The 20,633-nt window shown below is 40.5% G+C and overlaps 1 protein-coding gene across 1 annotated transcript; it reads left to right on the forward strand.

The window, feature by feature from the left end:
* Positions 1–155: 155 nt before the first annotated feature.
* Positions 156–20,470, forward strand: LOC131110539 (long-chain-fatty-acid--CoA ligase 1-like). Its single transcript, XM_058063749.1, has 21 exons — positions 156–262; positions 5,271–5,579; positions 5,658–5,772; positions 7,845–7,909; positions 8,902–9,003; positions 9,094–9,193; positions 9,267–9,442; positions 11,366–11,398; positions 11,487–11,538; positions 11,620–11,693; positions 12,680–12,757; positions 12,860–12,994; positions 13,072–13,206; positions 13,987–14,082; positions 16,357–16,429; positions 16,515–16,603; positions 16,670–16,786; positions 16,885–17,028; positions 18,402–18,506; positions 18,676–18,747; positions 19,795–20,470. Exons 2-21 carry the CDS (start codon positions 5,385–5,387, stop codon positions 19,933–19,935), a joined length of 2,097 nt encoding a protein of 698 aa, XP_057919732.1. The 5' UTR covers positions 156–262; positions 5,271–5,384; the 3' UTR covers positions 19,936–20,470.
* Positions 20,471–20,633: the final 163 nt, after the last annotated feature.

Consider the following 20,633-nt stretch of genomic DNA (forward strand, 5'->3'; position numbering starts at 1 on the left):
ATAACGCATTCAAAAGATGCAGTGTGTATTCCTCACGTATCGGGCCCAAATAATTGCAATAAAGGAGGTACTACTGTATATGTTTTAATTTTAGTAATGTAAATACCTAACTAGTTTTTACTCAGGGTTTTTTTAGGTCACACTGACCGCACGTTTTATTGTGAAAGGTTTGACCGGAAGTTTAATTTCCTGACCCTCCCACTCAAAGCTGCGTGCTCGTAGTCAAGCCAGAAGAAGCCGGGGGGAGAACTACTGCTAACAGGTGGGAACTTCCCAAAAGCGTTTCATTTTACAAACACTGCAAGCCAAACACGCCGCCAAATAGTAACGATGACAACTTTTAATTGTTATTTTTTAAAACAATATAACGTTCATGCTTGAGTTTGCGTTTTAAAAATAAAAGTAGTCCCACGTGCCGAAGTGTCAGCACAACTGTGACATTTTAATTGCTGTCGGAAATTGCGTTACTACTACATTTCTTACTGCCCTATTGCAGTTTTTCCACAAATACTCTTAATAATAATGTAATGTTGTTGTTTGCTGAGTTCAATTGCGCTTCAGAGAGTCTCCTCGGTCAGAGTTGTGCTTGAGTGACGGTTAACATCGTGTTTTGACATACTTCATTGCAGTGCAGTGCTTGCGGCTGCCCGCACACTTCCTCATAGGATGACATCAAACATAACGCACTCTGAACTATTCACCTACGGTTTTGGCGAAAGGTCAATCGTCTCTGATTGGCTGACAGGAGTCATGTGGTCTTAGGATGCGCTTGATATTTACAACATGGACTAGTTCTTAGTTAGAACGACATTTCCGGTTCCAATTCACGTAATTCAGGTTTATATTCTGACCTTTTAATGTAGCGGTTTCACACAGAACTCCCAATGGAGTAAGTGAACATTAGTGTAATCAATTTGTTTTTTTTTTTATATTTTATTTGGGCAAATATATGAAACATTACAGTGCATTTCTTACATCAATCAAAATATAACTTTCCATTATTTACATTTGTATTCAACTATCTGATCACAAGCCCAAAAGGAGTAGACTGAAGCAAAAGCTTATAAATGCCTACCCCTTTTTGCAAGATATTATCATATTCATGCCAAAGTCTTGTTTTACCCTGTTATTATTATCATTGTAATATTATTATTATCATTATTGTTATAATCTTTATCATTATTACCATTATTATTATTATTATCACCATTATTATAATCATAATTAATATTACCATTTTCATCATTATAGTTGTAACAATTTTTGGATTTTTTAAAAATTATTTAATTTTACAGACTTCATTCTTTCTTGTGAGTGCTGTATCATTCCATCTGTTGTTTTCTGAAATCCGCAGTATTTATGCTTTTATTGTCAATTTATTAGCACACTTTTTTCCCCCTAAGTGTAACATTTACATATCATTTTCTGGATTGCATGTGTCTAAGAACTCGAGACTGTGTCTGAACAGGTGACCAACCAAAACATCAGTTTCTTCTTGTTAAGCCCTACCTTGAAGTTTTTAGACGTGCTTTTTAGTTTGTGTGTCTAGTCTATGTGCATTAAAAAGCAAGGTTTTAGCTCTGTGCATCAAACCGATGACCAAGTCCAGCCCCAGTCTTCACTTGCTGTGCCTAATCTGGGTTGTTTGTTTGCATTGTATTTTATTGTATTATTATATACATTGTAATTGTAAACATATATTGTAATGGTTGTTGTATTTTGATGTATGTAGATCAGGGGTCTCAAACTCAATTTACCTGGGGGCCACTGGAGCTAGGGTCTGGGCAAGGCTGGGCCGCATCAGGTTTTCCAAAAAAAAAAAAAACTTATTAAATTTATTAAAAACAGAAAAATATACAAACTTTTTCAGTGCTTTGGTTCCGATTTTCTACAATAAAAGCTCTGATAAAACATTCCACTGTTCTCAATCTTAATTTTTATTTTTCTGCACAAAATAAGATGAAAAATAAATAAACAAATCAAGAATAAAGAAAGAAAGAAAAAATCAATCAGTAATAAATAAATATAATAATAATAATAATAAAACGGCAAATAATAAAAACTTAAGAAACCACATATAGTTGGTGTGTAGACAAATTATTTTTTTCAGATTAAAATGAACAAAGCATTATTAGAGCCCTGTAGACATGACAAAACACGACTATAGTCACATTTATACTCTTTTTATTTACAACATATTGCGCAACTGCAGGGTCTTGAGACACATGCTAACTCGCAAACTAGAGAGCTAGCGACCTAAACGGTAGCCTTCAAGTTATTTCCTTTAAACTTAAATAGCCAAAAACTTACCACTTCCACACGGATAGGGAGGATAACTATTAACAGTTATTTAACCTTTAACATGAACATTAATCAAACGTAATAATTTTTTCTGGGTACATGATACCATACAGCATCCATATCAAACTTGCGCGGGCCGCACTAACATTAAACTTTCATATCAAGGCCGGGGCCTCAAACTAGTGTCCTGCGGGCCACAATTGGCCTGCGGGCCGCGTGTTTGAGACCCCTGATGTAGATAGTGGTTGTCCGAATGGCACACATTTGGAATGCCTAACTTTAGGAAAACTGTACTCTATTTGTCTAATTATACTCAAGCCATCGCACAGTTGTGTTTTTTTAGTCCTTACCTCCAAATTTGTTATTTTGAAAGCAAAAATAATGACCAATCTAAAAACATGTTAAAGCTGTATTGAGAAGGTTGTAAACAGGTTGTCTATGCTATAACTATGAAAATATTCCATTTATAAATAAGGATTCCTACTCTGTGGATATTTATCTTGAACCAATTGAGTATGAAAATGAAGGATTATTTTATCAATGTTGAACAACATTAGCAGCCAGTATGAGAGAATTCTACCCAAAGCACCAACTCAACTACTGTAATCCTTATTCCACAGATTTGGATGGTAGCTTTGTACAGTATGTTTGTTTGTACTGTGAAATACTTAGCGATTACATCAGAAATCTGTGCTCAAAAGAACGTATGAAGCTTATGTTTATGATTTAACTGTTGCTGCACTCGGTACATACACTTCAATGGTGCATTGTTTCCTGTGGTGATCATTGTTATCTCTTCTGTCCACTCATCTCAGCTGACCACAGAGGTTGTAGGCTACTAGAGGAAAGTTCAGTGGGCTGATCAGCTTTTTCTTTTGGCTTTTTTTTTTTCAAAGCATGTTTGAAGTTAAGCTTGAATCAAATAGAGGAGTGAAAGCACAAAAAGGCTCGAGTGAAAACCTTTTGGTCTTTGTTGATGTTATCCATCTTGAATCTTTTCAATCAATCCGACTCATTCTCACTCATTGGTTGTGGCCTGACCTTTGATTGGTAGATTAGCTGAGATTACTCATCACTTTATAAAAACAAATGTATAACTTAAAAAACAGACAGTGATCATCGGTGCAATAAAAGGCGGCTCCAAATACATCCTTAGCAGAAAGAAAGGGAGAGTGTTGTTGAGGAAGGAGCAACATCGTGCTGCTTGTTAAAGGTGAGTGCAGAATTTAGTGTCCCGATAAAAAAGAAATTCACTTTCTAATGCTGATATTGCAGCTCTGAATAACAGCAATTACCAAATTTAATTTGATACCTACCGATCATGCATACATTTATTACTTAGTAGCATGGAATCCCACGTTTATCGGTGTTGATGTTGTCATGACCAATTATGCAAATTAGATGTTACCCAACACCGCAGGTAGACTGCAGTCCTTTGGGAAACACTGAACTTAACCATTTAATATAAAGAACGTTGACATTTTTAAAAATAGGCTCAAGACCCACTTATTTAATTTAAGTTAACTTTTAACTCTTGCTCTTAGTATACTCTTTTTTAACCTTTGAACTTGACTTTTATATAATGGTTATTTTATACCTTATACTTTTGGTTTTGGATCTTAACCAAAACATTTTTATAGTTTTACACATGCTTATTTTACTTTTTATTAATGTTCTTATATATTTCACTTTTATGTTTTTTTTTATGTTTTGTGTTAATTTCTGGGCAGCACGGCGGTCGAGTGGTTAGCGCGCAGACCTCACAGCTAGGAGACCAGGGTTCAATTCCACCCACGGCCATCTCTGTGTGGAGTTTGCATGTTCTCCCCGTGCATGCGTGGGTTTTCTCCGGGTACTCCGGTTTCCTCCCACATTCCAAAAACATGCTAGGTTAATTGGCCACTCCAAATTGTCCATAGGTATGAATGTGAGTGTGAATGGTTGTTTGTCTATATGTGCCCTGTGATTGGCTGGCGACCAGTCCAAGGTGTACGTTGCCTGGGATAGGCTCCAACACCCCCGCAACCCTCGTGAGGGTAAGCGGTAGAAAATTAATGAATGAATAAACACTAAATGACATTGTGGTGCGGCGGCACGGCGGTCGAGTGGTTAGCGTGCAGACCTCACAGCTAGGAGACCAGGGTTCAATTCCACCCTCAGCCATCTCTGTGTGGAGTTTGCATGTTCTCCCGTGCATACGTGGGTTTTCTCCGGGTACTCCGGTTTCCTCCCACATTCCAAAAACATGCTAGGTTAATTGGCGACTCCAAATTGTCCATAGGTATGAATGTGAGTGTGAATGGTTGTTTGTCTATATGTGCCCTGTGATTGGCTGGCCACCAGTCCAGGGTGTACCCCGCCTCTCGCCCGAAGACAGCTGGGATAGGTTCCAGCACCCCCCGTGACCCTCGTGAGAAAAAAGCGGTAGAAAATGAATGAATGAATGTTTATTTCTATATATACTTTCTATATTCTTATTTTATGTTTTTTATATTTCTTATCCCATATATCCAGTGTTTCCTCAGTGGGGTCTCTCTGCGCTGGGGGCTGTTCTCGGTTGGGGGCTGGGGTGTGTCCTCTCGTGGGGCTTACCGACTGGGGTGGCTGGGAGCTCTGTGGCGGTGCCCCACTGCAGCACTGTGGGTCCCCTGCCTACCTTTTGTGTGGTGGCCCCCTGAGTTGCGGCATCATGGCCTGGGCAGCCCCCATCGCAGATGGCAGCGCTTCCTGAACTGGTTCCTCTGTACTCAGGCAAACAAACTTCTTATGTGTGTGTGTGTAAAGCACTTTGCGTTACATTATATGTATGAAAAGTGCTCTACAAATAAAGTTTGATTGATTGATAATATCATGTATTACTGTATCAAATACAGTAAGTGTACTGCAAATTCATTGTAGTGTAACAACTGTAACATGTTATAAAAATGTGCTTTTACACGGACTACAAGGACTCATTTCCTCCCTTCCAGGTCCAGTCCTGACCTGAAGAGTTCCATACACTCCTTTAACTCAGGTTGTAGAAGCACTCCGACCTTCAGAGGCAACCTTCACCACACTCTTTAACCACTCCACCAAGCAGCACCATGTTCAGCCAGGATTTTCTACCGAAGGTCACTTTGCCAGATGTGGATAATGTCTGTCAGTACCTCAGGGGTCTATCCAGATCCACGGTGATCAGCATAGGGGCGGTGGCGGCTGCAACGACTTATTACATGGCCAGCCGACCAAAAGCCCTGCCGCCCATTTGTGACCTCCACATGCAGTCGGTGGAGATTCCGGTGAGTTTCTAGTCATTGAAACTATTCCCCCGGTGAGTGTACGTTTTTTTTTTTTAAACATGTGATTTCTTCTAACAGGGAGGAGAGTTGGCACACCAATCAGTTCTACTGAATGGAGACACCCTGATGACACATCTCTTTGACGACGCACAAACAATGTACGAGTTCTTTCTGAGAGGAACTCGCGTATCCAGTAAGTCATTTTCATGCAACGGACACAATCTCACCTCACATGGATTTCATATCACACAAACTGACAGTGGATGTTTTTTGTGTTACATTTTTATTAATTATTAACATTTGTTATTGTTCTGGGACGGGACGGCGGACGAGTGGTTAGCGCGCAGACCTCACAGCTAGGAGACCAGGGTTCAATTCCACTCTAGGCCATCTCTGTGGAATTGAACTCGGGTCTCCTAGCTGTGAGGCCTGCATGCTAACCACTCGGTCACCATGCAGTCCTGACTGACAAAATAAGAAGCCAAAACATACCACTTCCACATGGAATGGGAGGAGAATGTAACATTACTATTACTATAACAGAATACTACATATGACTTGCATTACTAATATTTTGGACTAATAATGGGCGGCACGGCAGTCGAGTGGTTAGCGCGCAGACCTCACAGCTAGTAGACCAGGGTTCAATTCCACCCTTGGCCATCTCTGTGGAATTGAACTTGGGTCTCGCGTCTCCTAGCTGTGAGGCCTGCATGCTAACCACTCGCTCACCATGCAGTCCTGACTGACAAAATAAGAAGCCAAAATATACCACTTCCACATGGAATGGGAGGAGAATGTAACATTACTATTACTATAACAGAATACTACATATGACTTGTATTACTAATATTTTGGACTAATAATGGGCGGCACGGCGGTCGAGTGGTTAGCGCGCAGACCTCATAGCTAGGAGACCAGGGTTCAATTCCACCCTCGGCCATCTCTGTGGAATTGAACTCGGGTCTCGGGTCTCCTAGCTGTGAGGCCTGCATGCCAACCACTCGCTCACCATGCAGTCCTGACTGACAAAATAAGAAGCCAAAACATACCACTTCCACATGGAATGGGGGGAGAATGTAACATTACTATTACTATAACAGAATACTACATATGACTTGTATTACTAATATTTTGGACTAATAATGGGTGACACGGCGGTCTAGTGTTTAGCGCACAGACCTCACAGCTAGGAGACCAGGGTTCAATTCCACCCTCGGCCATCTCTGTGGAATTGAACTCGGGTCTCGGGTCTCCTAGCTGTGAGGCCTGCATGCTAACCACTCGGTCACCATGCACTCCTGACTGACAAAATAAGAAGCCAAAACATACCACTTCCACATGGAATGGGAGGAGAATGTAACATTACTATTACTATAACAGAATACTACATATGACTTGTATTACTAATATTTTGGACTAATAATGGGCGACACGGCGGTCGAGTGGTTAGTGCGCAGACCTCACAGCTAGGAGACCAGGGTTCAATTCCACTCTTGGCCATCTCTGTGGAATTGAACTCGGGTCTCCTAGCTGTGAGGCCTGCATGCTAACCACTCGCTCACCATGCCATACCATGTCCTGACTGACAAAATAAGAAGCCAAAATATACCACTTCCACATGGAATGGGAGGAGAATGTAACATTACTATTACTATAACAGAATACTACATATGACTTGTATTACTAATATTTTGGACTAATAATGGGCGGCACGGCGGTCGAGTGGTTAGCGCGCAGACCTCACAGCTAGTAGACCAGGGTTCAATTCCACCCTTGGCCATCTCTGTGGAATTGAACTCGGGTCTCGCGTCTCCTAGCTGTGAGGCCTGCATGCTAACTACTCACTCACCATGCAGTCCTGACTGACAAAATAAGAAGCCAAGACATACCACTTCCACATGGAATGGGAGGAGAATGTAACATTACTATTACTATAACAGAATACTACATATGACTTGTATTACTAATATTTTGGACTAATAATGGGTGGCACGGCGGTCGAGTGGTTAGCGCGCAGACCTCACAGCTAGGAGAGCAGGGTTCAATTCCACCCTTGGCCATCTCTGTGGAATTGAACTCGGGTCTCCTAGCTGTGAGGCCTGCATGCTAACCACTCGCTCACCATGCCATACCATGTCCTGACTGACGAAATAAGAAGCCAAAACATACCACTTCCACATGGAATGGGAGGAGAGAGATCCTCGGTCAAATTGTAAACCTTTGCTGTGTATTTAAAAACACTTTGTTCTACTTTTCCTTTAGATAACGGCCCCTTTCTGGGATCCAGGAAACCTAATTGTCCCTATGAATGGATGACCTACCAAGAGGTAAGACTCAGTCAGGCTGTTGCTGAGCTGAAAGAAAGCACAAACAACAACATAGTGAAACTGCACATCTGAATTGGCCTTTTATTGTGGCCATCCTACGGAACACCTGTCATTTATAATCAAAGTCTTATGATGACCCTTTTTATTTTTTTGCATATTTATCTTATTGGCTGTACGGCGGTCGAGTCCTGACTGACAAAATAAAAAGCCAAAACATACCACTTCCACATGGAATGGGAGGAGAATGTAACATTACTATTACTATTACTATAACAGAATACTACATATGACTTGTATTACTAATATTTTGGACTAATAATGGGCGCCACGGCGGAAGAGTGGTTAGCGCACAGACCTCACAGCTAGGAGACCAGGGTTAAATTCCACCCTCGGCCATCTCTGTGTGGAGTTTGCATGTTCTCCCCGTGTATGCGTGGGTTTTCTCCGGGTACTCCGGTTTCCTCCCACATTGCATAGGTATGAATGTGAGTGTGACAGCTGGGATAGGCTCCAGCATGCCCGCGACCCTAGTGAGGATAAACGGTATAGAAAATGGATGGATGGATGGATGGATGTTTCGGGTGGATGAGTCAGCATCTTTGAAGTACAAGCAAACTTTCATTTTGGCTAGAATTCCACCGTGAAAAGTCCAGGGTGTCCAGGGTGTACCCCGCCTATTGCCCGAAGACAGCTGGGATAGGCTCCAGCACCCTTGTGACCCTTGTGAGGAAAAGTGGTAGAAAATGAATGAATGAATTTACCTTATTGTGGCCTACATTAGATTGGTTTTAGCATGTTGATTTCAAAAAAGGTCAAGAATATTATTTAAATTCAGGGAATAATTTGGAAGGCTCCAGCATACCCACGACCCCAGTGAGAGGAAGCAGGGTAGAAAATGGATGGATCTGATAATTTGAATGTTTTTGGTGGAAAACTTTAGACAGCATCAAATGAATGAAATATTGTACTGTATATGCGGGATTGTGTTTCAGGTCTTGGAGAGAACCGAAAATCTTGGTTCTGCTTTCCTTCACAAGCAACATTCCAAGACCTCCGACCCCAACATTGGCATCTTCTCTCAAAACAGACCAGAGGTAGGAATGTTAGCCTTGTCACCTTTGAGTAATACTTCAAGAAATGTTAATCATCATAGTTGTGATTGTTTTTTTTTTGTTTTTTTTTAGTGGACCATAGCTGAATTAGCATGCTACACATACTCCCTAGTGGCAGTTCCTCTGTATGACACACTCGGAGTAGAAGCCATCAACTACATTATTGACAAAGGTTCTACCAAAATCACATATAACATTTCGACATGACTGTAACTCCATGTTATTTGTTGCCTCCATTCTCGCAGCTTCCATCGCAACCATAGTGTGTGATGTAGCAGATAAAGTCAACCTAGTACTTGACTGCGTAAAGGACAGGAAACACACGGTAAAAAGCATTGTTGTCATGGAGACGCCCGGTGAGGATCTTGTCAGCAGAGGCAAGCAGGCTGGAATCGACATCATCAGCCTGGATGTCATGGAGGTGAGCGCAGGGCTTTTTAAGGCATCAATATAATACCCAAATCGGTGCACATAAAAACCAGGATCAGCTTGCATAAAAACCATACTCTCGGAATGACTACTTGCTAGCGCTCTCTGCTTGCACACGGTACTGTACACACTGTACTTAATGACATTGATGACTTAATGAAGACACTGAATAGACGCCTCCCATTGTGGGCTGTGGGTACCATTTTATGGCAACAGTGTTTATTTATATCAGATATGCTGCGCATGAGAGAGATACATGACGTAACAAAATACACGGACCGCACAAAAAAGAAAGGCGATGGACCGTAGCAAGACAAGAGTGCAAGACTGAGAAGAGTAGTCATTTCAGCAGTGTTGTGTAACTTCACAGTTCTCTTGAACGAGTTCAAAGTTCAGTTCACACAGTATAAATATGAATAGTTCACGTTCATAGTTCACCATTTTCAGTTTTTAACTAGTTCAACGTTCAAAAGTCCTTTTTTTATGTGAGATATGAAAGACTGCACGGCTGCAGGGCGGAAGAGTGGTTGTCCATAGGTATGAATGTGAGTGTGAATGGTTGTTTGTCTATATGTGCCCTGTGATTGGCTGGCCACCAGTCCAGGGTGTACCCCGCCTCTTGCCCGAAGACAGCTGGGATAGGCTCCAGCCGCGAGGAAAAAGCGGTAGAAAATGAATGAATGAGTTCATAATAGTAGGCTGCACGGTGGTGGAGTGGTTAGCACGCAGGCCTCTAAGCCAGGAGACCTGAGTTCAATTCCATCCTCGGCTATGTTCTCCCCGTGCATGCGTGGGTTTTCTCCGGGTATTCCGGTTTCCTCCCACATTCCAAAAACATGCTAGGTTAATTGGCGACTCCAAATTGTCCATAGGTATGAATGTGAGTGTGAATGGTTGTTTGTCTATATGTGCCCTGTGATTGGCTGGCCACCAGTCCAGGGCGTACCCTGCCTCTTTTATTGTGGTATTTTGTGAATTGAGAACAAAAGTAAATAAACGTGAAGTTAAATGTTTAGTTGTACATTCAGTTGCCAATTGTAATCATTTTGTCATCATTTTCTAATATACATATGTATAACTGTAATTATTGTTTACGAAATATACGTCAGGTGTCTGGAACGTATTCATTTGATTTACATTATTTAGTGGGAAAATTTTCTTTGGTTAGAGTCTGTTTTGGTTAAAGTCGGACCTTCTGAAACTAATTAATGATGTTAACCAAGGCACAACTGTATCTAGACCCCCCCTACATACTACATACAACCTGCAACGCATGCTGGGAGGCATGTACGCGCACATTGCCCCAACAGGAAGTTAACCAGTATACTTTTCATGTTAGTATTAATATACATAGTATGTGTTTTTGCGTATAAGCGTTAGATTGTGTGTTTCACACTTTCTTCAGTTGCACCGTAAGTGAGGGCATTTTAGTTTGCTGTGTTAATCTTAATTACTCAGGGTTTTTTTTGCCATTCGCAAACGGTCTGAGAGTGGATCCCTGTCAAAATAGAAGGGATCTACTCTACTTTTCATTCTTTTTCTATCGCTTATCCTCACGAGGGTCGCGGGGGTGCTGGAGCCTATCCCAGCTGTCTTCGGGCGAGAGGCGGGGTACACCCTGGACTGGTCGCCAGCCAATCACAGGGCACATATAGACAAACAACCATTCACACTCACATTCATACCTATGGACAATTTGGAGTCGCCGATTAACCTAGCATGTTTTTTACCCGGAGAAAACCCACGCATGCACGGGGAGAACATGCAAACTCCACACTGAGGGTGGAATTGAACCCTGGTCTCCTAGCTGTGAGGTCTGGGCACTAACCACACGTCCACTGTGCAGGGGATCTACTTTAAATATTATTGTTTTTTTTGTTTATTTTGAACTATTCTTTGTTTTCTTGTTGAGCAGGCAATTGGAAAGGCTCACTATCGCCGACCAGTGGTAAGTAGCCATTATCCTCTTAGCACTTTTTCAACAGGCAATAGTAATAAGGGGGCTATAATTATGGGTTTTGTTTTAATGTCTCTAGCCCCCCCAGCCTGACGACTTGGCAATCATCTGCTTTACAAGTGGAACAACGGGTAATACTCACATACTGTACACGCCCTCACACACACACACACTACGAATATGTTGATGTAACTTTCGATGTGTGGTTTCAGGGAACCCCAAGGGAGCCATGTTGACACATGGAAACATTGTATCCAACTGCTCAGCCTTCATTAAACTCACCCAGGTGAGATGCAGATTGAAGGACATTAGAGGAAAGTAACAATACATCTGGCAATCACATACAGTAAACCTCGGATATATCGGATTCAATTGTTCCCACTGGTTTTGTCCGATATAAGCGAAATCCGTTATATGCGTATACCGGAAAATGTCAGTTTTACACATATATCGGATTTATATCCGGTATATGCGTAAATCGGATTTTATCCGTTATAAAAAGGCACTTCCTTGACTATGTTTCCAATGTACCTGGACTGGGCAATGAAAAGAGACGTAAGGTAATGATAATTTAACTTTATTGGACTCTGAGCATAACAAATTGTTAATTAAGCTAGGCCCTGTTACGCCCGTCAGGCCTACGTTATTTCCAATAGTGAGGTTAAGATCTCATTCACTGCTGTGCTAGTATTATTGACGTCACTCACTTTTATATTTGTCCTAAATCTGGAGCCAGGAGAAAGACAATAGCCAGTGACATCAACAAGATTAGCATAACGATGCGGCCATCCGATATATGCGAGGGAAATTTAATGGAAATGCATTGGAACGGGACTGGAGATTTTGTCCGAAATAGGCGAAATCCGTTAAAAAAAATCCGATATATGCAATGAATTTTTATTGGAAATGCATTACAGAAAAATCTGTTCTTTTTTATCTGTCCGTTGTGAGCGAATTTCCGATATATCCGAGTCCGATATGTCCGAGGTTTACTGTATATACGTGAAGTACACCTTAATAAATTGCTAGGTCCACTGTGCCCTCCCATTTCATCTAGCAGGCAGAAAATGTACACAAATCAAAGCTACATTTTGGACATCAATATCCAATACATCACACAGATACTGATCATAAATATAATGGACTGTCCCTACTCTTTATTAAGCTCCTTCTATCCCCAGGACAGATTTTTGAGGCGTTTGAGATGGTAACTTTCAACGTGTGTGTGTGTGTGTGTGTGTGTGTGTGTGTACGCCGCCGTGTGTGTGTTAGGTCAGCTGTCCATTGGGTCCCACGGATGTCCATATTTCCTTTCTTCCCTTGGCTCACATGTTTGAGAGAGTTGTCCAGGTAGTTGTTTTCACTTGGAAAACTTTCACTTCATTACAAGATTAGTATTGCTGTTGTATTCTCAAGCGATTTTTTCTTTTTATTTTCAATTTTGATGTTCAGGGAGTGATAATAGTTCTGGGAGCAAGAATTGGATATTTCCAGGGTGATATTCGTCTGCTGATGGATGACGTCAATACACTGAAACCTACTTTATTCCCTGTGGTACCTCGACTCCTAAACCGAATGTATGATAAGGTGGGTGAGCTCAATAAAGGGACTTCACGTCTGTTCCATCGTTTACTGTATTTACCAAAAAAAATGTGTCTTGCTAGATCTTTAGGCAGGCCAACACTCCTATGAAGCGCTGGTTGCTGGATTTTGCATACAGGAAGAAGGAGGAGGAGATGTCCAAAGGTCTTATGAGGAGGGACAGCATCTGGGATCGACTGGTCTTCAACAAGGTCCAGGTTAGTTGAAGCTCCCATTTTCCCCAATAACAGGTAACAAAAATCTAAATTTTTGATGTTTTGGACAAAAAGCAGAAATTGGGGTTTGCGTGTTTACAAAATAAGAAGCCAAGTTATAGTAATAGTAATGTTACATTCTCCTCCCATTCCATGTGGAAGTGGTATGTTTTGGCTTATTATTTTGTAAACATGCAAACCCCACACAGAGATGGCCAAGGGTAGAATTGAACTCGGGTCTCGGGTCTCCTAGCTGTGAGGCCTGCATCCTAACCACTCGCTCACCGTGCAGTCCTGACTGACAAAATAAGAAGCCAAAACATACCACTTCCACATGGAATGGGAGGAGAATGTAACATTACTATTACTATAACAGAATACTATATATGGCTTGTATTACTAATATTTTGGACTAATAATGGGCGGCACGGCGGTCAAGTGGTTAGCGCGCAGACCTCACAGTTAGGAGACCAGGGTTCAATTCCACCCTCGGCTCAAAATATTGCTTTAGAGTCATATTATTTTAACCGGGTCCAAACCCACCCTAACAATACAGTGGTCATAATTTCAACCAGACCATTTTAAAATGTAGTAAAAAATTGTATTTTGTTGAAATAGAGTTTCCTGACAAAGTCAAAAAGCCTTGATGCAATAAACAAATGTTATGTGATTATTTTTATGCATTAAAATGTAAAACGGGTCGGTGCCGACCCTAACACAAGAGGAGGGTTAATAAGATTGAGGCTGTGCAGGTGTTGAATATCGGTGTGCTGTCTTCCACAGGCGAGCGTTGGAGGTCGTGTGCGTCTCATGATAACCGGAGCAGCCCCCATCTCTCCCACTGTCCTCACTTTCCTCCGAGCTGCATTGGGATGTCAGGTAACCGTGGGTCTCATTTTTAGCCCATTTTTGCTATTGTTCTGACAATGTACATGCGCTACACAGTATCTAATAATGACGCCATGTCGAGGCGTCTCTTACATGGAAAACTGAAAAGAAAAGCAGTACACCTGTTAGCATAAAGAAACATTGAAATAAGTTGTTTTAATTCAAGTTGTTTGTTGTTTTTTCTTTTCTTTTTCCATGTTCAGCATGCCCTTTTGTAAATACAGTACATTCTCCTGCCAGGGTACAAGTCCCTGTGGTGGGAAAGAAGGACATTTCCTTCTATTTGACGGACAAGTCGATCACCTTTTATGTCACAGCAGCAAATAAATACATCACAATTCCTGTTCTTCAAGAAGCAAACACTCAAGGCACGAGTGTCGCCATGTTGGAAGTCGAATACCAACCTCTTTTGTTGTAGTACAATGTTAGACTTACACTGATCCCTGCAGTTTGGGAGCAGACGCCGCACAGCAGTATAAAAACACACACGGTCTCCCGTGCGGATTCGTTCATGCAGATAGAATAACCCAACCTTAATATCGACCTACTTCCTGATAAGGAACTCATCATCCTGGGAGCTGGAGTTATTTTAGTGCAAACTTCAAGCTAATCTTCTGCAATCTATTTTAAATGTATCTGTACATAACTACACAACATCAATGGTTAGAATCAGCAGCTACAACAATAGTACGTGGTAGGAATTAATCAAGTCTGGTGCTTGTGTGTCTCACAGTAACATTATTGACAGCTATTGACCAGTGTAGAATACTGTACGTATATCATCACAACGGCTTTGATTGCATCTTATGGATGCCTTATTTATTGTATGTATTTTGTATTATACTTCATTTAGCCTCTTTATGATTAATTTAGCCAAGAAATGTGTAACCTGAGCTTAAATATGCATTTTTTTTGGCTCAGAATTTAATAATACTTGATTTAGTAAACAACGTCAGACGAAATCATTAGAAAGGTCAGAGAAGAAATGGTCACACTAAAAAGATGGTTTGATGATAATAGATTGTCCTTGAACCTAAGTAAAACTAAAATCATGCTGTTTGGTAACAGCAGAAAGGACACGTACCAGCAAATACAAATAGACTGTATGGACATTGAAAGGGTGAACGAAAATACATTTCTGGGGATCACAATAGATGAAAATATGAGCTGGAAACCTCATATTACAAATATATCAATTAGAAATCACTCCACACTCTTTATTGCTCTCTGGTTCTACCATATCTTACTTATTGTGTGGAAATATGGGGTAATAACTATAAAAGCAATCCTCACTCGCTAAATGTACTGCAAAAAAGGCCAGTAAGGATAATTCATAATGCTGCCTACAGAGAACATACTAACTCCTTATTTCTAAAATCACAAATACTTCAACTTGCTGATATAGTTCATCTTCAAACAGCTAAAATAATGCATAAGGCTAAAAATAACCAATTAGCTAAAAATGTCATCCAATACTTCTCTACAAGAGAGGAGAAATATGATCTCAGGGAAGAAGTACATTTGAAACACTTCTATGCTAGGACTACGTTAAAAAGCCATAGCATTTCAGTATGTGGAATCAAACTATGGAATGGATTGAGTAAGGACCTCAAACAATGCACAACGATGAGCCAATTCAAGAAACAATACAAGCAGTTGATGTTTGCTAAATACAAGGATGAAGAGTCTTGAACCAGTCATGATGTGCTATATATATCACTATATTGACACTTACTATGGTACCCATTATGTCATTGGATGCTCATATCACCTTGTACTTCGGTACGAGGTACATTATTAAAAAAAAAACAAAAAAAAACCCTTAAACTGTATTACGGAAAGCAGGAAGTGAACAAATGTTACAGTTACTGATCGTAAAAGTACCAGATGGAGGGGTAGGATTTAATAAGCTTTGCTTCTTCCTACTCCTTTTGGACATGTGGAACTGTGAACTGATTATGTGATGCATTCAATTGTAATCTGATGCATGTTCAAATGAAATCAAACCATTACCATTACCATTACCATTACTAAACAATGTCTTTAAAAGAAGTTTGTCTCTTGTCACGATGTGGGAGTTAGCCTTCCTGACAGTTTGTTTAGTTTCATACCTTAGTTCCTGGTTCATGCCCTTATTTTGTAGCCACTTTCCTTGAGTTTCTGGTTACACTCACCTGCCTGCTATTTTTCCGTGGTGTATATAATTCAGGTACCCGATCGTGACAGCTTTATTACTATTAATGAAGGTTTTGTTTGAACACACAGTTCTATGAAGGCTATGGACAGACAGAATGCACGGCCGGTTGCGCCATGACCTTGCCCGGTGACTGGACAGCAGGTACGATACTTTTACTTGGATTTTCATGCCACTCAGCAAGGCCGAGTGAGGAACTGCTTTTAGCTGAAACTTAGCTCACTTTCAGGTCACGTGGGTGCCCCCCTTCCCTGTAACAACATCAAACTGGTGGATGTGGCAGAGATGAAGTACCTGGCAGTGAACGGCGAAGGAGAGGTGACTGTCATCATAAAAATAATTTACAATACTTATTATACATTTGTATATTTGTCTCTCTTGTAGGTGTGTGTGAAAGGTCCCAACGTGTTCCTGGGTTACTTGAATGATCCAGAAAAGACAGCGGAGACCATTGATGCTGATGGGTGGCTTCACACCGGAGACATTGGGAAATGGCTTCCTGTAGGAATCCCAAACTACTCTCCTTGCTTGATTCATGTTGTCTGGATAGAGCCTAGCTATGTACTATGGATATTATTTCAATGTGTATTTGCTTCTAGAACGGCACACTCCAGATCGTGGATCGGAAGAAGCATATCTTTAAATTGGCCCAGGGGGAATACATCGCTCCTGAGAAGATTGAGAATGTCTATGTAAGAAGTGATGCAGTGGCACAGGTGTTTGTGCATGGGGACAGTCTGCAGGTAAGAACAGTGATTGCATCCTTTTATCCCAGTGGGCCCATTTAGCCCATAAGTCCTTCAAGTTGGGACGGGTGTAGTTTCCCAGTTGGACTACGGATAAAATTATTCTGTTAATCCATGACTTTTAAAACATGTTTTTAATGAACAATAATAATGGATTGTTATTCCGTGCATGCGTGGGTTTTTTCCGGGTACTCCGGTTTCCTCCCACATTCCAAAAACATTCAATTAATTGCATCTTTTGAAATATGAATACACTTATATGTCCAAAGCACCTTTCAGAGGAATTTATTAAGGCATTTTATCAAGGAAATGAGTAAGAACATGATAACTGTATGCATACAAATAATTTAATCAACTTAAGTGTGCAATGAATACTTTATATACCAAAGAGGAAGATGACTAAAACAAAATGAAAATAAAATAGGGTTGTACAGTGGTATTTGGTTAACGTCCACTTATTGGTTCCAGAAAGTTGATATTCATTCATTCATTTTCTACCGCTTTTTCCTCACGAGGGTCGCGGGGGTGCTGGAGCCTATCCCAGCTGTCTTTGGGTGAGAGCCGGGGTACACCCTGGACTGGTCGACAGGGCACATATAGACAAACAACCATTCACACTCACATTCATACATGCTAGGTTAATTGGCGACTCCAAATTGTCCATAGGTATGAATGTGAGTGTGAATGGTTGTTTGTCTATATGTGCCCTGTGATTGGCTGGCCACCAGGGTACCAGGGTGTACCCCGCCTCTCGCCCCAAGACAGCTGGGATAGGCTCCAGCACCCCCGTGACCCTCGCAACCCGATAAGCGGTAGAAAATGAATGAGTTTTTAACATTATTAGAGCACTCTAGACACAAAATAACACCCCTATAGTCACCATTACATTCCTACTATTCTTTATTTAAAACACATTTCGCAACACATTACTGCAGGGACACAAGAGACAGCAACCACTTTGAGCATTAGCATCCTATCGCGCTAGCTAGTTAGCCTACCATTTATTTATTCTAAACTTAAGGAAGGGTTTCAAATGGAGTAGGGAAAAATAAAGAAAAAAAAGTTTGATGTATTATTTTTTAAACATTTTTGCAAATTGTGGCTGCAGTAGAGTAATGTGATTATTTTGTGATAGTTCCTTAATTAATTGTTTTTCTCTGACAAAATTCAGTAAAAGTGATGAAACGAGTCCCACCTGCACCCTCTAAGAAGGTCTAGTTAGCTAGTAGGTCTATTTTGAGCACGATGCACATGTGCTTGTGGTCCCACGCCCCCTCAAGGCTGTAAACCTTGATGAAATGAAGCCCCTACTATACTGCACTTATCACAACCCTGCTTTCTTTACCTTTCATGTGGGCTTTTTTCCACAGGCTTGTCTTGTTGCAGTGGTGGTTCCTGACCCTGACTCCCTGTCTGATTGGACTAAGAGGACCATGGAAATAGAGGCTAGCTACGAAGCACTTTGTAGCAGAGAGGTAAGACCTGAAAACAGTATTTAACACACAGTGAACTATATAGACTGTGTGTGTGTGTGTGTGTTTGTGTAATTGCAAGTCCTACAAGGTGGCATGAACCATATAGCATTTTTGCACAGTAGGTCACATTACTGTACATGTTATGTGACCTCTTTTCTTGGCTTTGCAGGATGTCAAGGCAGCCGTCTTGAAGGACATGGTGCGAGTCGGAAAGGAGTCTGGCCTGAAGTCCTTTGAGCAGGTAAACAAAGATGACACACATTAGCAAGCTTCGTTCATGACTCTGTTCGATATTATTACACCTATAGTTTCACCTATAGCTGTCACTTCTACACAAACTTAACTTTCACATTTAGAGGGGCATGGCAACTGCTGGCTATATGGACTCTATGATATAGACCAGGGGTCTCAAACTCAATTTACCTGGGGGCCACTAGAGCTAGGGTCTGGGCAAGACTGGGCCGCATCAGGTTTTCCAAAAAAACAAAAACAAAAACGCATTTATTAAAAACAGAAAAATATACAAACTTTTTCAGTGCTTTGGTGCTTTTAATTTTTATTTTTCTGCACAAAATAAATAAACAAATCAAGAATAAAGAAAATCAATCAGTAATAAATAAATATAATAAAAATAATAAAACGGCAAATAATAAAAACTTAAGAAACCACATATAGTTGGTGGGTAGACAAATTATTTTTTTCAGATTAAAATGAACAAAGCATTATTAGAGCCCTGTAGACATGACCAAACACGACTATAGTCACATTTATACTCTTTTTATTTACAACATATTGCGCAACTGCAGGTTCTTGAGACACATGCTAACTCGCAAACTAGAGAGCTAGCGACCTAAACGGTAGCCTTCAAGTTATTTTCTTTAAACTTAAATAGCCAAAAACTTACCACTTCCACACGGATAGGGAGGATAACTATTAACAGTTATTTAACCTTTAACATGAACATTAATCAAACGTAATAATTTTTTCTGGGTACATGATACCATACAGCATCCATATCAAACTTGTGTGGGCCGCACTAACATTAAACTTTCATATCAAGGCGGGGGCCTCAAACTAGTGTCCTATTTGCCACATTGGGCCCGCGGGCCGCGTGTTTGAGACCCCTGATATAGACTATTCCTCATTAATGATAGTCTAACACCTTGAGCAAATATATTGCTCTGATTTGTTTTAATTGTTTGATAACTTTTAAAATCGTGTGTTTATTGACTACTTCTCTGATAGCAACCAGCAACTAACCACGTTGTGTATTTTTTGTGTGTTGTAGGTGAAAGCCATACACATCCACACTGAGATGTTCTCAGTCAGCAACGGTCTGCTCACTCCAACCCTGAAAGCCAAGAGGAATGAACTGAGACAATACTTTCGATCCCAGCTAGACGAGCTGTACGCTGGCATAAAGATGTAGAAGAAGAAAAGCGGACCTAGGTGTGCTATCAAGTGTCACTTTGTTTTAATGGAAGATGATTTCAAGATATTTTAATAGTACCAAAAAGTGTCTGTCAGAAATATTTTTCCACAAAGATTGTATAAAAATGAATGTACATTTATTTTCCTATGCTTGAATCAAAGATCCTTTATGATACATATATATTTTCATTAAGGACGTTTTAAAGGGAAAGGAAGGTGAGTGTGATAATATACACAAATTATAACAAATATATTTCATAATTGCAAAGATGAATCACTTGCACCGCTGAGCAAATTCAATGCAACACTTTTATTGATATTTTGTAGCCACATGTTTGCTTTTTGATGTGTGAATAACCTTATTCCCATTAACACTTTGTGCCTCAGGAAGTGAAGAACAAAGAGAAATTGTCTTAATATATTTGTGACTGAACTGGAGGAAGTGACTGTGATGAGGGTTATCATTTCATTCCAATAAGACTTAAAATCATCCACTGAAATGTCTGATTTCATATTAAATGTGATGTGTGCTTCATGGGATTGTTTTTGTCTCCCATAGTGTATTTTGATGTGTGGAAATAAAATGGAACTAAAAAGTGGGAAATTAAAACAAAAAGGCAAAAAACAAAGTTAACACTATCAACCCAAAGTTTCGTGTTCCAAAAGATTTAACGTTTTTGTGCTGTCCTTTTAGAC

The sequence above is a fragment of the Doryrhamphus excisus genome, chromosome 23 (assembly GCF_030265055.1).
Source record: "Doryrhamphus excisus isolate RoL2022-K1 chromosome 23, RoL_Dexc_1.0, whole genome shotgun sequence".
In the NCBI taxonomy this organism is placed as follows: Eukaryota; Metazoa; Chordata; class Actinopteri; order Syngnathiformes; family Syngnathidae; genus Doryrhamphus; species Doryrhamphus excisus.